The sequence below is a fragment of the Acomys minous genome (genome assembly GCF_964271855.1).
Source record: "Acomys minous genome assembly, chromosome: 8".
Taxonomy (NCBI): Eukaryota; Metazoa; Chordata; class Mammalia; order Rodentia; family Muridae; genus Acomys; species Acomys minous.
In genome coordinates this window covers 26,959,948-26,974,561 of record NC_140489.1, presented here as the reverse complement: position 1 = coordinate 26,974,561, position 14,614 = coordinate 26,959,948, and the positions used below count along the sequence as shown (strand labels likewise).

The 14,614-nt window shown below is 42.1% G+C and overlaps 1 protein-coding gene across 2 annotated transcripts in view; it reads left to right on the top strand.

The window, feature by feature from the left end:
* TSHR (thyroid stimulating hormone receptor) overlaps positions 1 to 10,031 on the top strand; it is a 114,605-nt gene extending 104,574 nt beyond the window's left edge. For both annotated transcript variants that reach the window (XM_084793195.1, XM_084793194.1), the window contains 2 exons: positions 2,851 to 3,039; positions 6,582 to 10,031. In XM_084793195.1, coding sequence (XP_084649321.1) covers positions 2,851 to 3,039; positions 6,582 to 7,995 — 1,603 coding nt within the window. In that variant the 3' untranslated portion in view covers positions 7,996 to 10,031. The remainder of the gene's footprint in view (positions 1 to 2,850; positions 3,040 to 6,581) is intronic.
* Positions 10,032 to 14,614: the final 4,583 nt, after the last annotated feature.

Below are 14,614 nucleotides of genomic sequence, written 5' to 3'. Positions count from 1 at the left end.
AAAAAACAAGTCAAAATAACTGGTATGAGACCTTCTTCCACAAGAACCATAGTTCTGTGGTGAAAGCTAGGACAATATATAAGCTTTTCATTTGTTTTGTTGTTGTTTTTGCTTTTTGTTTTTTGTTTATTTTTTTTATTTTTTTTAAAGAACTGTATCAAGTTCTGGCAGCCTTGACCCTTGATAATATGATCCCAGTTAAATCCGGTTGCAATGGGAGAAGTTGTCACATTAGATTTCACTTGCTAAGCAGATACTACTAATTTTCTTTCTTTCTTTCTTTCTTTCTTTCTTTCTTTCTTTCTTTCTTTCTCTTTGAGATTACAGTATAGTTACATCGTTCCCCTCTTCCCTTTCCTCCCTGCAAACCCTCCCATATGCCCTTCTTTGCTCTCTTTCAAATCCATAGCCTCTGTTTTTCATTAAGTGTTGTTACATGCATGTATACACATGTATATGTGCATATTTCTAAATGCATAGCTATAACATGCTCAGTCTGTATAATGTTACTCATATATATGTTTTTTATGGATGACCATTTGGTAGGTAACTAGTTGGTGTACTCTTCCATTGGGAAGACTATTCCTTCCACCCTCAGCATTCCCGAGTTGCCTGCAGTTCTTTGTGTAGGTTTCAGGCCCTATGGTACCCCTCCCCCAAGTCCAGGTCAGCATGTCTGTTGCAACTGCCCTTATTTAGCTCATGTTTTGGCAGTCTTGTTGGTGAGACTTTATGGGTGGAGCTTCTGACATTGCTAGGAGAAGGAAACTTCCTGTTCCTCTGGTTTACAATCTTCCTGCCCCCTTTTCTGGAATGATCCCTGAATTGTTTGGAGGACTGGGCTCCACAAGTCTATATTTTGATTGGTTGTGGTCTATCTCTGCAGCAAAGAAAGAGTTTCTTAATGAGGGGTAAAGACTGCGCTCATCTGTGGGCGTAAGACAAATACTTAGAATGGAGCTGGGGGCATGCTGGTCTAGGAAAGTGGCATCGTAGGTTCTCCTCCAAGGTCCATTACTTCACTAGCCCTACTAGTTGGCTGGGTTTCCAACATCAAGCATGATTTCCCTCTTGCTAAGTTGGTCATGAGTTAAATTAAAGAGCTATTGGTTACCACCTAGTTATCTGAGCAGTGTTTCATGTAACCCAGGCTAGTTTGAACTCACTGTGTACCCAAGGATGATGGCCTTGAAGTCCTGATTCTCCTGCCTCCGCCCTCCAAGTGCTAAGATTATAAATATATGCCACCAACAAGGCTTGTATTAGTTTTTAATTTTTTATTTATGTTTTCCCTATTTGGGAGACAAAGTCTCACTATGTAGTCTTGGCTATCCTGAAACCTGCTATGTAGACCAGGCTGGCCTAGAACTCTTAGAGATCTGCCTGCTTCTGCCTCCTATGTGCTAGGATTAAAAACATGTACCACCGCTCCCAGATTATATTAAGTATTTTAAATATAAATATAAAAGTCTTGGAGAGGGAATGCATGTTGACTACTTTAATTGATGACGTAAAAAGGAGAGAGATGATAGATTAAATATTCATGCCCTTATTCTCGCTATTTTTCAGTGCAAGAAAAATCATCAGTAAGACATAAAATCTATACTCTTTGGGATTAGAAAAGAGAAAATTGCTACTAAAAAGCCAAAAATCATTCTACTTTAATAATTAACATTAATATACAACTGCTAGACCCACCACATCTCCCTCCCACAGTTTGCAGATGTACTTTTTAGATTATTAATAAAATATTATCTTTTTCATAGGAATATATTTATAGTCTTCTAAAAAGAAACTGTGTTTTGGGAGTTCCCTTAGCCGTGATTTACTATGTAATTATTAAGTTCTTAAGCTCTGCATTTAAGGAAGAGTATTTTCGTAATATTGATGCTGATCTCCAAACCTCAGACACACACACACACACACACACACACACACACACACACACACACAGAGAGAGAGAGAGAGAGAGAGAGAGAGAGAGAGAGAGAGAGAGAGAGAGAGAGAGGGAACAGTTTAGATGTCATTGACTTTGTCTGGTTTTTAAATTTTGTTTCTGAAGACTTTTTAATACTTGTATGATGCCATTTTCTGAAGTAACATTCATATTCCTCTCTGATTCCAAGAGTTTACAGAGAGAATAAAATGTTTATTGATTCATGTTGATTAAATGCAAGAATTCCACTCAATAAAAATAGTTCTAAGCCAGGAGTTTGTCCATGCCTTTCATCACAGGACTTGGGAGGTAGAAGTAGGCAGATGTCTGCAAGTTCTAGGTCAGCCTGGTCTACAGATCAAGTTCTAGCCAAGGCTGCACAGAGAAATGCTGTCTCAAAACTTCTCCTATCCCTGAAAGAAAATAGGAGTTCTAAGCCAGTAAGATGGCTCAGCAGGTAAAAAGCACTTGTCACATAAGCCTGAGGGCATGAGTTCAAACCCCAGAACCCATGGAAAGATGAAAGGAGATCACCAACTCCGCAAAACTGTCCTCTGATTTCCACATGCATACCACAGTAGGTGTATATTGAGACACACACACACACACACACACACACACACACACACACACACACACGCGCGCACTCACCTAAAAAGCATACACACAATAATGACTTATTAAGTCTTTTAAATATAGCAGTTCCTTGAAACTGTGACTTAGAAACTCATGTCTGCTGTGGACCAGTGGCTGCAGGAAATAAACTTAGATGACACAGTCAGTAGCAGAAAGCAACTTGTCATCTCCCCTTGAGAATGTTCGGTTTTGGGGGCAGCGGGTGGGGAGTGAGGTGGGCAAGGACAAGAAGGCCATGACTGTTCACCGCCTGTGTTGTTCTCTTCTCTGAATCCCAGAGACGTGTCTTCCACTAGTGTCACCTCCCTTCCCTCCAAAGGCTTGGAGCACCTGAAAGAACTGATCGCAAAGAACACTTGGACCCTCAAGAAGCTTCCTCTGTCCTTGAGTTTCCTGCACCTCACGAGGGCTGACCTCTCTTATCCGAGCCACTGCTGTGCTTTTAAGAACCAGAAGAAAATTAGGGGGTAAGTAGCAGGGGTGTGGAATAAGCAAGGAGAGGCCGGAATGGAAGAGGGACTCATTTGTAGGCTTGGAAAAGAATGTGGTTTAAAACTCAGGAGGGAGTGAACCGGAAGCATCGCCGTACTCAGGAAGCTTGTGGGCCTGATAACTGTGGGAAAAACGTGGTTGCGGATGAGAAACAAGGCCAAGATTGTTGGGTTGCAGTGGAGCAAAGGGAGACAGTAAGAAATGATGTCATTAAAAAATGATGTCATGGAGATGGGGCTCACAACGAAGCTAGCTTGTCAGGTGTCTGCAGACTTGGAAGCAGGTTTGGCTTGTATCCCAACCCTATCGTGTCTAGCCACATTACCTCAGCCTACTTATGCAACCACTTTGAGCTGCAAAGGACTCGAGATCATCATGGTAACAACCCGTAGGGGTTTTGAAAAGAATAAGAGGTTGAATGAAAAACACCTGGAAATTGAATGGCTGAAATGTGACAAATACAAAGCATTAACTATGACATATATGATTTCAATTATCTGGCCATTTAAAAGACTGCTAAGGAGAGATGCATTACTTTACACTCAAAGCTGTTGCTCATTCTTGCTCTGACCTATTTCCTCTTTGATGTCTTGTGCCATCTCCCACTTTAATTCCACCCTTCCTTTTCTATTTCTGTCTCCTTCACTTTCTACATAAGTATCTACTTAGATGACCAGAAAAAAAAAATCAGGACCTAGTCAAAGAGGCAGATGCAAACTGGAAGGTTGAAGAGCTAGGTTAACGGGCCCATCACGGCCATAATAACTGCACGGGAACGTGGTGGTGATATCAGGGGCTACAGTAATGCTATAGGACACTGTGGACAAAGGAGCAAGCATGAATACATAGAGCGGACCTTGATGGTGAGGTAGAAAAAAAGTAAACATTCTCAGTCCCAACTATAGGTAACCCCTGCATTAAGGCTGGGGGATCCCTGGGGAAGAAGGGAAAAATTTGAAGAGCCAGAGCAACAGGCAGTCTCTCCTAGGAATGTCAAAAGATACACCCATGGAGTCTTACCAATACAACTACCCAAGCAGGAGTTGAGCAAGGACAATAACAATAGTCATGCTAATGTTGGCATGGACAAAGTCCATAGGCCTCAACTCTATGCAAAGAACAATAGGCAATTAAGGAATGTTGAGAGTAGGGGAAATAGCCTTCCCTTGGAAGATCACGCCAATTTGTTATCCAATAGCAAATGGTCAGCCCTGGAACCATATACGTGCAAATAACATTATACAGACTGAGCAGGTTGTAGTTATGTATTTAGGAATACACACACACACACACACACACACACACACACCAGCAATTATTTAAAAAGAGTCATGATCTTGAAAGTGAGCAAGTGGGGGTTGGAGGGAGAAAAGGGAAAAGAGGAAACGATGTGATTATATTGTAATCTCAGAAAATTTAATTTAGAAAGTAAATCCTATTTCTATGAGCATACCTATGTGCTGTGGCCATTTATTCATTTGTTAGCAAATATTTGATGAGCATCTCCTACGTGCCTGCCACTGTCCCAGCTCCAGCAGGAGTACGCGGGGGTTTCTTGCATATAGTTTACAGTCTACTGAAGGATGAAGTCAATAAACAGAAGGAAATGTCGGTCAGGCCTGGGTGGAGTGGTTTGAAAACCAGGAAAGACTTTTGTTTGTTTGTTTTTTCAAGACAGAGTTTCTCTGTGTAGCCTTGGCTATCCTAGACTTGCTTTGTGGACCAGGATGGCCTCGAACTTCCAGATTCATCTGCCTCTGACTCCCAAGTGCTGGGATTTGCCACTATGTCAGGAAAGACTCTTATGAAAAAAAATCAACATATGTTTAAAATTGAATAATGGCGATAGGTGGCCATGAGTTTCTAGGCAAAGGAAGTACAGAGTTCTGGAACCCAACTAGGAATAGCGTTAACAGCAACCACAAGCACACAGATGGCACAGCCCTTGTTCCCAATACAGTTGTAACAGCTTGGGAAAGATGCTTACTTATTCATTCAACACTCACATTCCATTCACAAATGCACATACCTCACAAACCTGTCCAACACAGCACAGCTAGTAACTAAAGGAACCATGTCCTAAATTGGTCTCAGTGTCCATGATTTTTCATCATGTTCTTTTTTTTTTAATTAATAAAGGTTTATTTTTTAATTAATTAAACATTTTTACTTTTTACATGTACATTTATATTACTACACATATATACAATAAACTACCTATAGCAAGAAGAACCATGACACAATCAGGAATTATAAAAATGTGGCTCAAGAAGATGAGAAATAAGATCATTGTCACTGGTGACAGTAGGAGAAGTGAGGTCATATAAACGGATGTAACAAAGAGTGGGAAAGATGGTTCAGAGAGGTACTTGCTGCCAACTCTGATGATCTGAGTCCCACCCCCAGCATCCACCTTGTGGAAGAAGAGAGCTAGATCCCACAAGTTGGCCTTCTGAACAAAAAGGAATTAACATTTATAAACAAGTGTCATAGAGGATTTACTAGTGTGTGCTTAGAAAATGTTGTTACACAGAAGTAGAATTTACCTGAAAAAAGAATTGTCTCAGACACAACTTTAAGATAGGTTGCATCCTAATCAAACGTAGAAAGTGTAAGATAAGGAAGGGCAGAGTTGTACTTCTAAGGAAAATTAGAACTCTGATCCACTGAGGATGTGTTTCTTTAGCACTTGCTCATATGGAGCCCCTCTTCTCATCAAAAAACAAAAAACAAACAAACAAACAAAAAAAGCAAAGAGAAAATGACCCTGGGTGTCACCTGATCAGACAGCAAAGCTGGTTTATTTAATATAAGTTGTTCAATGTAATGTAAAGATAACAAACAAACAAACAAACAAAAAAAACCCACAGCTTTGTTTTCTTGCCGTTATTCTCTAGTTGCTCAGAAAAAGTACCTTGGGATGGGAGCCTAAAAAGCCTCTGAATACATTTATAATCTTGTGCCATGCTTAGCTTCCTGGTTTTGGTAAGAACCTCGGGTTACCTAAATCATCAGTATAAGGAAAAGCCAGATGGAAAAGATATTTGGAAATTCTATTTTTTCAACTCTTCTATGAAACCAAAATTATCTCAAAAGGTATAAAAAAAATCACATATAGAGAAATCCATTTCTCTAACATGGATTTAGTAAAATACTTAGAATTAAAAAAAAAAAAAAAGCCACTGGCAGATGAAAGCATCTGTAAAGGTGCCATGTATAGATCGAGCTTGCAAGCCATTCCAGATTTCTGCCCTTGGCTGGAATTCCATGGGCTTAGCTGGCATCTACTAGTGAGTGAGTGTTGATTAAGGTTTAATTCTGCCATTACACTTTGATCTTCATATCGCACTGTGATGTGTGCATTATAAATGATGTAGCAGAGGCCCAGCCTGACCAAATCCAGCAGAATCCATAGCATCATGAACATCCAAATAAGTACCTTGCACCCCTTCCCAGGGGTTATGGGGATCACGGGTCAACTTTAAGCAAGAAGTGACTCATAGCTGTTGCCTTGCAGAATCCTAGAGTCCCTGGTGTGTAATGAGAGCAGCATCCGGAAACTGCGTCAAAGAAAAGCAGTGAATGTCTTGAGAGGTCCCACCTACCAGGAATACGAGGACGATCTGGGTGACAACAGTGTTGGGGACAAGCAAAGCTCCAAGTCCCAGGAGAGCCTCAGCAACTCTCAATATTATGTCTTCTTTGAAGATCAAGAAGATGAGATCATTGGTTTTGGCCAAGAACTCAAAAATCCTCAGGAAGAGACGCTACAAGCCTTCGACAGCCACTACGACTATACTGTGTGTGGGGACAATGAAGACATGGTGTGTACCCCTAAGTCGGATGAGTTTAACCCCTGCGAAGACATCATGGGCTACAAATTCCTGCGAGTCGTGGTGTGGTTCGTCAGTCTGCTGGCTCTCCTGGGCAATATCTTTGTCCTGCTTATTCTCCTTACTAGCCACTACAAACTGACTGTGCCACGCTTTCTTATGTGCAACTTGGCCTTTGCCGATTTCTGCATGGGCGTGTATCTGCTTCTCATCGCCTCTGTCGACCTGTACACACACTCTGAGTACTACAACCATGCCATCGACTGGCAGACGGGCCCCGGCTGCAACACAGCCGGTTTCTTCACTGTTTTTGCCAGTGAGTTATCTGTGTACACACTAACGGTCATCACCCTGGAGCGATGGTACGCCATCACCTTCGCCATGCGCCTGGATAGGAAGATCCGCCTCAGGCACGCATACACCATCATGGCTGGGGGCTGGGTTTCCTGCTTCCTTCTTGCCCTGCTCCCGATGGTGGGGATAAGCAGCTACGCCAAGGTTAGCATCTGCCTGCCGATGGACACCGACACCCCCCTGGCTCTGGCGTACATTGTCCTCGTTCTGCTGCTCAATGTTGTTGCCTTTGTTATCGTCTGTTCCTGCTACGTGAAGATCTACATCACGGTCAGGAATCCCCAGTACAACCCTCGAGATAAAGACACCAAGATTGCCAAGAGAATGGCTGTGCTGATCTTCACCGACTTCGTGTGCATGGCCCCGATCTCCTTCTACGCCCTGTCAGCTCTGATGAACAAGCCTCTTATCACCGTCACTAACTCCAAAATCTTGTTGGTTCTCTTCTACCCCCTCAACTCCTGCGCCAATCCATTTCTCTATGCTATTTTCACCACGGCCTTCCAGAGGGATGTATTCATCCTGCTCAGCAAGCTTGGCATCTGCAAACGCCAGGCCCAGGCATATCAGAGTCAAAGAGGCTGTCCAAACAATAGCACTGGTCTTCAGATCCAAAAGATTGCCCAGAACGCGAGGCCGAGTCTCCCCAACATGCAAGACGCCTACGAACTGCTTGGAAACTCCCACCTAACTCCAAAAATACAGGGACAAATCGCAGAAGAGTATAAACAAACAGCCTTGTAAAGTGACACTACAAAGTCACAGTAGGACTTACAAAAGGCTCGATTCTTGAGCACGCATTCCAGTCCCATGACAGAGGAAGGCATAGCTTCATGCAAGTGACGTTACATGGGGTCAAAGTTCATCTCTAGAGAGTATTGCCTCCAAGAAGGGAGAGAAGCTATCAGCAAATCTGAGTCCCAGGTGATATGAAAATAGTCTATGCTCTCTGAGGGATTTTTTTTAATGCTTGTCTATGACACTGTGCAACGTGTACCACAGATACCAACTGAACTGTTCCCACATCTATCTTCTCCATTTTATGTAGTGTTTTATACTAAAGATTCAACAAATGCCCAGTTGAATCTTGAGCACCTCCATATTGGCTCCCTTGATATATAACCAAAGAAAGTTTTTATCCCTTAAAAAAAAAACTGCCACACTTGGGAGGTAGAGGCAGGGGCATCTAAAGTTCACCCTTAGCTACATAGTGAGTTCCCAGCCAGCCTGGACTACATGAGATCCCACCTCAAGATATCAAAAGAAATTTGGAAAGCAAACACAACTAGATGACACATACTGCTTTTACTAAGCATGGAAAGGGGGAAGTCTAGCTCTGGGAAGTTTTTTGCTTCCCCCTGCTTCTCCTGAGACTCTCAAACAATGTCCTCTTCCCCAGGCTCTTCCTCCTGACCCAGGTGTTAGGAACTGACTGGAGAAACTGCTAAGAGTTCAGCTTTCGTGGCTGAGAAAACTAAGAATTATCTTCTCATACAAGACGTGAGTTCTGAAAGACATTTCGAAGCAACACGTGGGAATGAGGACAGAGCACACTCAGTCACCTGCTGAATAATACAACTACACACCACCTAGCTGTTTGGCTTTGAACAATTCCCTGGAATTCAATTCCTATAGAAACGGAGGTGCTTGATGCCCTCTTCCAATTTCAAAACTCTCGGTATATCTCTCCCTCAGTAGATATAATTTTCGTGACAAAGAGAAAAAAGCACTACTGAGGTAGAATCTGTCCTTTCTACTTTGTGGGGCTGCTATCTACTTCTTTTTGGAACCATTATATATGACCCAAGAAGATTTTTCATTATATCATTTTTATCTTCATGTCTGAACCAAAAATTCTATTGAGTGACTATATGGAGTAATATTACTAATTATTCATCTAATTAGTATATCTATCCTGCTGTCAGTTACAAAACGGGTGTGAATTTATGTAATGGAATAATAATACAGTCAGGTGTGGTGGTACACACCTTTAATCCTAGCATTTGGGAGGCAGGGGCGGTAGATCTCAAAAAAGCCAGTTCCTAGACAGCCAGAGCTACACAGAGAAACTCTGTCTCAAAAAAACAAAACAAAATAGACAAATAATAGAGTTACTATGAGACTGTATAAACTCACTTCAAAACATTTAGCTTATCATCAGAGATTCTTTTTTTTTTTTTAGCTCTCTGCAGCTCACACCACACTAACACTGTCAAGAAAAAAAAATTCTTTTCATCTGACACTGCCAGTTCCTTCTAACCCCGCCAATCACTGACATAAAACATATATGCCCCAATAACAGCCTTGCTTCAAACAGTCAGGAACTGTATATACAGGTGTACCTCCCAGGTTGCCTGTCGAGTTAGCTCCTCACAGATAAATTTATTTTAATACCTTATCATTGTTCTAGTGTCCACAAAACAGATCTGGCATTTGCTTCTAAGTGCTCATGAACCAAAGCAGGAAATATAAGGAGTTTGCCACTTTAAGTCTGTGAAGGTGGGGGGTTATGTGTCATCAGAATGGTCCCTATATCTCTGGCCTGATACTTTGTCACAGACACACAAGCACAGGCTTTCCCAGCAGTTCACCTGTAATTAAACAAATATGTGTTGCCTTGTGACATATGTTTCTCTCTTGTGACACTTTGAAATTTCACATCTGGACAGATAATGTGTGGCATCTTGAGTGGCTGATCTAGAACTTTGAAAACAGAGTCTTAGAAGCACTCTTCAACAAAATTGTTATTAAAATTCACATTGACAGCATGAAATAAATTTTCTTTCTGTACTAAGGTTTATAGTACTAAGGTTTTTTTTTTTTGGTCAATATCTTTTGAGGTTAGCATTATATGTGCATGTATTAAAATCAAAGAGAGAAAAGCACTGTGCACAGTTGCTAAGAAATCTATTGAAACTGATTGGCTGATAACACCTAGAAAGTTGACTAGGATTCCTTAGTAGGCATCTATGGATAAGAGTAGAAAGAGAATAAAATAGAATATATCAAGCCAATGATGAGTACTGATCCTAGAAACTAAATAGCATTCAAGGGGCCAACAAAGTGGCTGAGCACTTAAAGAGCCCTTGCTGCTCTTGTAAAGGACTAGAATTTACATCACCTGGCTCACAACTTCCTATCACTCCAGCTCCAAGGGACCTGACACCCTATTCTGATCTCTGAGCATACCCATACATATGTGGGCATGCACAAAGATAGACACATACACACACATAAAAATAAGTGCTATTGTAATGAAATATTGAGTCAATAAGTCCTTTATTTTAACTGGTAGCTTTTAATTATCTGAAGACTGACCAACATTAGTGAAGATAAATTCCAGGCTAGGAACTGGGAAATGGCCCAGCCAGTAAGTACTTGCTGTGCACACACACGAGGATCTGTGTCTGAGCTCCAGCATATGAGAAGTGTACACTTGTAATCCCAGCACTGGGCGAGCCAGGATGGTCCTGGTCCTGGGACTTGGTGGTCAGCCAGCTTGCTAAATGGGTGAGGTTCAGTTCAGTGAAAAACTGTCCCCTCAGCCCCAGAAAATATGATAGAGAACAAATGAAGAAGACACCAACATCTTCCCATGACCTACACACACACACACACACACGCACATACACACACACGAATACAAAGTTACACATACACACACCAAAATTAAATTAAATAAACAAAAGTACCCATAGGCAAGATGTCATGACATTCATGTCCTAGAAGTTTCTATATATCTCTCAAAGCGATGTCTTTCAAAACACCCTCACATTCATTGACTCCTGCTTGCTCGGTACTCTACTCTGCAACATATTTATCAGTTAAAAGAGCAGAACGTATGTATATAGGGCACCACTATGAGGCTGGCAAAGAGATAAAAGGATACAAAGAAAAATATACAAACAAAAACATTAACATTTGAGAACAAATATTTTATCCTACTTGAAGTTGGGTTGAGAGGAGATTGTTCACTGTGTGTGTGTGTGTGTGTGTGTGTGTGTGTGTGTGTGTGTGTTGTGTGTGTGTGTAGTATATGATGTATGCAGATATGTATGTGCAGGTACATATATCTCTGCTCACAGGGAGAGCAGAAGGCATGGGATGTTTTGTTCTTTTCCTGTCTGATCACTGTGGGCTTGAAGTTAGGCCTGTGTTCAGTAAGTGCTAGTAATCTTCCTCTCTCTCCCCCACAGCCCTAGGGTTACAAGCTACACTAGTTACTTTTCTATTGCTGTGACAAGACACCATGACTAAAGCAACTTAGAAAGGACAGAGTTTATTTGGGGTTTACCATTAGTTTCAAAGGGCTAGGGCCCATTATGGTGGGGAGCATGGCAGCAGACAGGTGGGCATGGTGCAGGAGCAGTAGCCGAGAGTTTACATCCTGATCCAGAGAGAATGAGAGACTCAGAATGTCATAAGTCTTTGGAAACCTCAAAGCTCAACCTTAGTAACACATCTCCAACTAGGCCACAGCTCCTAATCCTTTGGAAACAGTTCTACCAGCTGAGGACCAAGCATTCGAACACATGAGCCTATGAGAACTATTCTTATTCCAACCACTACAGAGGTACATGTGTGCTCAAGCCTAGCTTTCTGTGTGGGTGCTGGGGATTTGAATTCTGATCCTCATTCTTGTGTGGCAAGCCACCTGACCCATTGAGCTGTATCTCCTTAGCCCTATATTCTGTTTTAAAAGGGATGCAGGTTCTAGATCAAAGTGATAGGCTTAGTACCTGCATTGAGCAGCCTCCCTCTTTCATTTTCGACTGGGATGACATAAAGAGGTATGAAGTGAGAGCAGCTGAAACTGTATGGTAAACAGAAGAAACAGAACAATTGGCAAACCAAAGACTTTGGTGACCTTCTGGAAGGCAAAAAGCTTGTGAGGTGATGATTGATATAAACATTTTTATTCTCCAAGGCTTACTGCCTCTGTCTGCTAACTTAGGTCTAGTCCTGGAAGCTTCTAGCCTTCGTGCAATCTAATCCTGGCTAGGATGTTTTCAGCCTCTATGACTTACTGCTGAAAAAGCTCACCCTTTCTAGCTCTTTCTGAACTCTGGCTGGCTAGTTTAACTCAACTGTTAACTGTTTTGGCTCAAACTCTTCTCCAAGCTGACTGATTCAAACTGGCTTCTCTCTGTTTCTCACTGAACTGCTCTGCTTGACCTCAGACTAACTCTAGCAATCTGTTTTAATTATCTGGCTCCTTCTCATTCTCTGGCTCATTCTGTCTTCACCTGTGTCTAGCTCATCCTCTCTCTGTAAAACTCTCCAGTTAAAAACTGCCTCTGAATTCCAGGAACTTAATTGCCAGGAACTCAACTCTCCTGCACTGTCTGACAACTCACTCTCAACCAAACTGCCTCTGCCTCCTGAGTGTTGGGAATAAAGGCATGCTCCTACACCAGGCGTATGCTTTTCGGAGATCTGCCTGCCTCCTCTCCCAGGATTAAAGGCATGTCTGTATTCCAGTTGCATCACACAGACCTAGAAGGTCTTTGGATGTGATCTCTGACTAGAGCAGCTCGTTCTGAATTAAACTTCCTCTACAGGCTGACTCAGTGGAGAAGCTTCTATCTCAAATGCATCCCTGGAACAAGATGTGGCTATGTGTAGAGGAATGTTAATTCGGAACATGGCAAAATATCATATCCAAAGACCTTCTAGGTCTGTGTGATCTGGCAGGAATACAAACATGCCTTTAATCCAGGAGACAGAGGCTAACAGATTTGAGTTCAAGGTCAACCTGGTATAGAACAAGTTTCAGGTAAAGAAAAACTTAGGTCTAGGTATGGTGGTACATGCCTTTAATCCCAAACAAAGATAAAGTTAGTTTGTAGATGGCAGCACCCATGTTTGAAAGTGATGTCTAATTGAGTGGCAGAAAAGGTGATGAATCAGAGAAGACTTGACAGAATAGGATATGCCCCACACTCAGGAGAGGAAAGGGAAGCTACTTAAGAGGCAGTTTTTTTAAGGAGAGAGGAGACAGTTTTTACCAGGACAGTAATAGAGAAATGGGTCACAGAGCAATGGGTTGCAGAGAGTGAACTCAGGTGAAGACAGAATGAGCCAGAAAATGAGAAGAAGCCAAAAGATTAGAGTAGATTGCTGAGTTAATTGAGACCAAGCAGAGCAATTCCTGGCCAAGAGAGAAGCCAGATTAAATAAGTCAACTGGGAGAAGAGTTTGAGCCAGAACAGCTGAGTTGAGCCAGTCAGCCCAGAGCTCAGAAAGACCAAGTAAGGGTGAGCTCAGTAAGCAGTAAGTCTCAGAGGCTGAAAATATTCTAGGCCTAGGTTAGATTGTATGGAGGCTAGAAGCTTCCAGGCCTAGGCCTAGGACAGCAGAAGGAGGTAGTAAACCTCCCAGACAACAATTGAGCCAGGAGAATAAGATACTTTTACAGCTATGGAAGGTCAGATGCTTTCCTTCAGAGTCTCAGAGATGCCTCAGAGCCTGAAGGACACCGAGCTGAGGGGATAATACAGGTAATTAACTGAAAGTCTGTATCATTTGGTCCTTTCCACCCACCCTCTCTCTAGTCATCTGGAAGAACAATACAGTCAATGTTTGCTCCTGAATGAAATCAAGATCTTAAAGAAGAGCCAAGCACCATGTCCCCTTGATGGGGAGGCCCGATGGCACTTGGAGGAAGGATAGCAGACTACCAAGAAGAGACTTGATACCCTAGCATCATATTCAGGGGGAGGAGGTCCCCCTCAGTCACAGTCATAGGGAAGGAGAATGGGGTGAAAGCGGGAGGGAGGGAGGAATGGGAGGATACATGGGATGGGATAGCAAATCAGATGTAATATGATTTCATTTTTCAAAAAAAAAAAGAATTAGCTTTAAAAAAAAAAAGAAGAGTCAAGCATGGTGGCTTACATCTATAACCCCAGACCACAGGGGCCTAAGATAGAAAGATTGCTTATTGTGAGTTCAAGACTATCCTGGGCTACAGAGAAAGATCCTGTCTCAAAACACCATAGAAACAAAACAAAGCTCAAAAATAGGGAATGACCAGTGTAGGCAGGGAACTGGACTGCATCGCCCACTCCCTGCTTTGGCAGCATAAAGTGAAGCCTGCTTTGAGCTCCGTAAGCAGAGTTTCTCCAGCTCCAAGTCAGAGAGAGGCATCTGGGTGAAATCCTTCACACTGATTGAAGATGTTAACCATCTTCATCCTTCCTTCAAAACATACATGGATCAAAAGGATTGTCACACACTTGAAAAATATTAATGTCACATTAATAAATGGACAAATGAGAACATGTTCCGGGGGGTGGGGGGAAGTCCAGATAACTCAAAACCAAAATATTAGCGTTAAAATTTCAATTAATAACAACAGAGG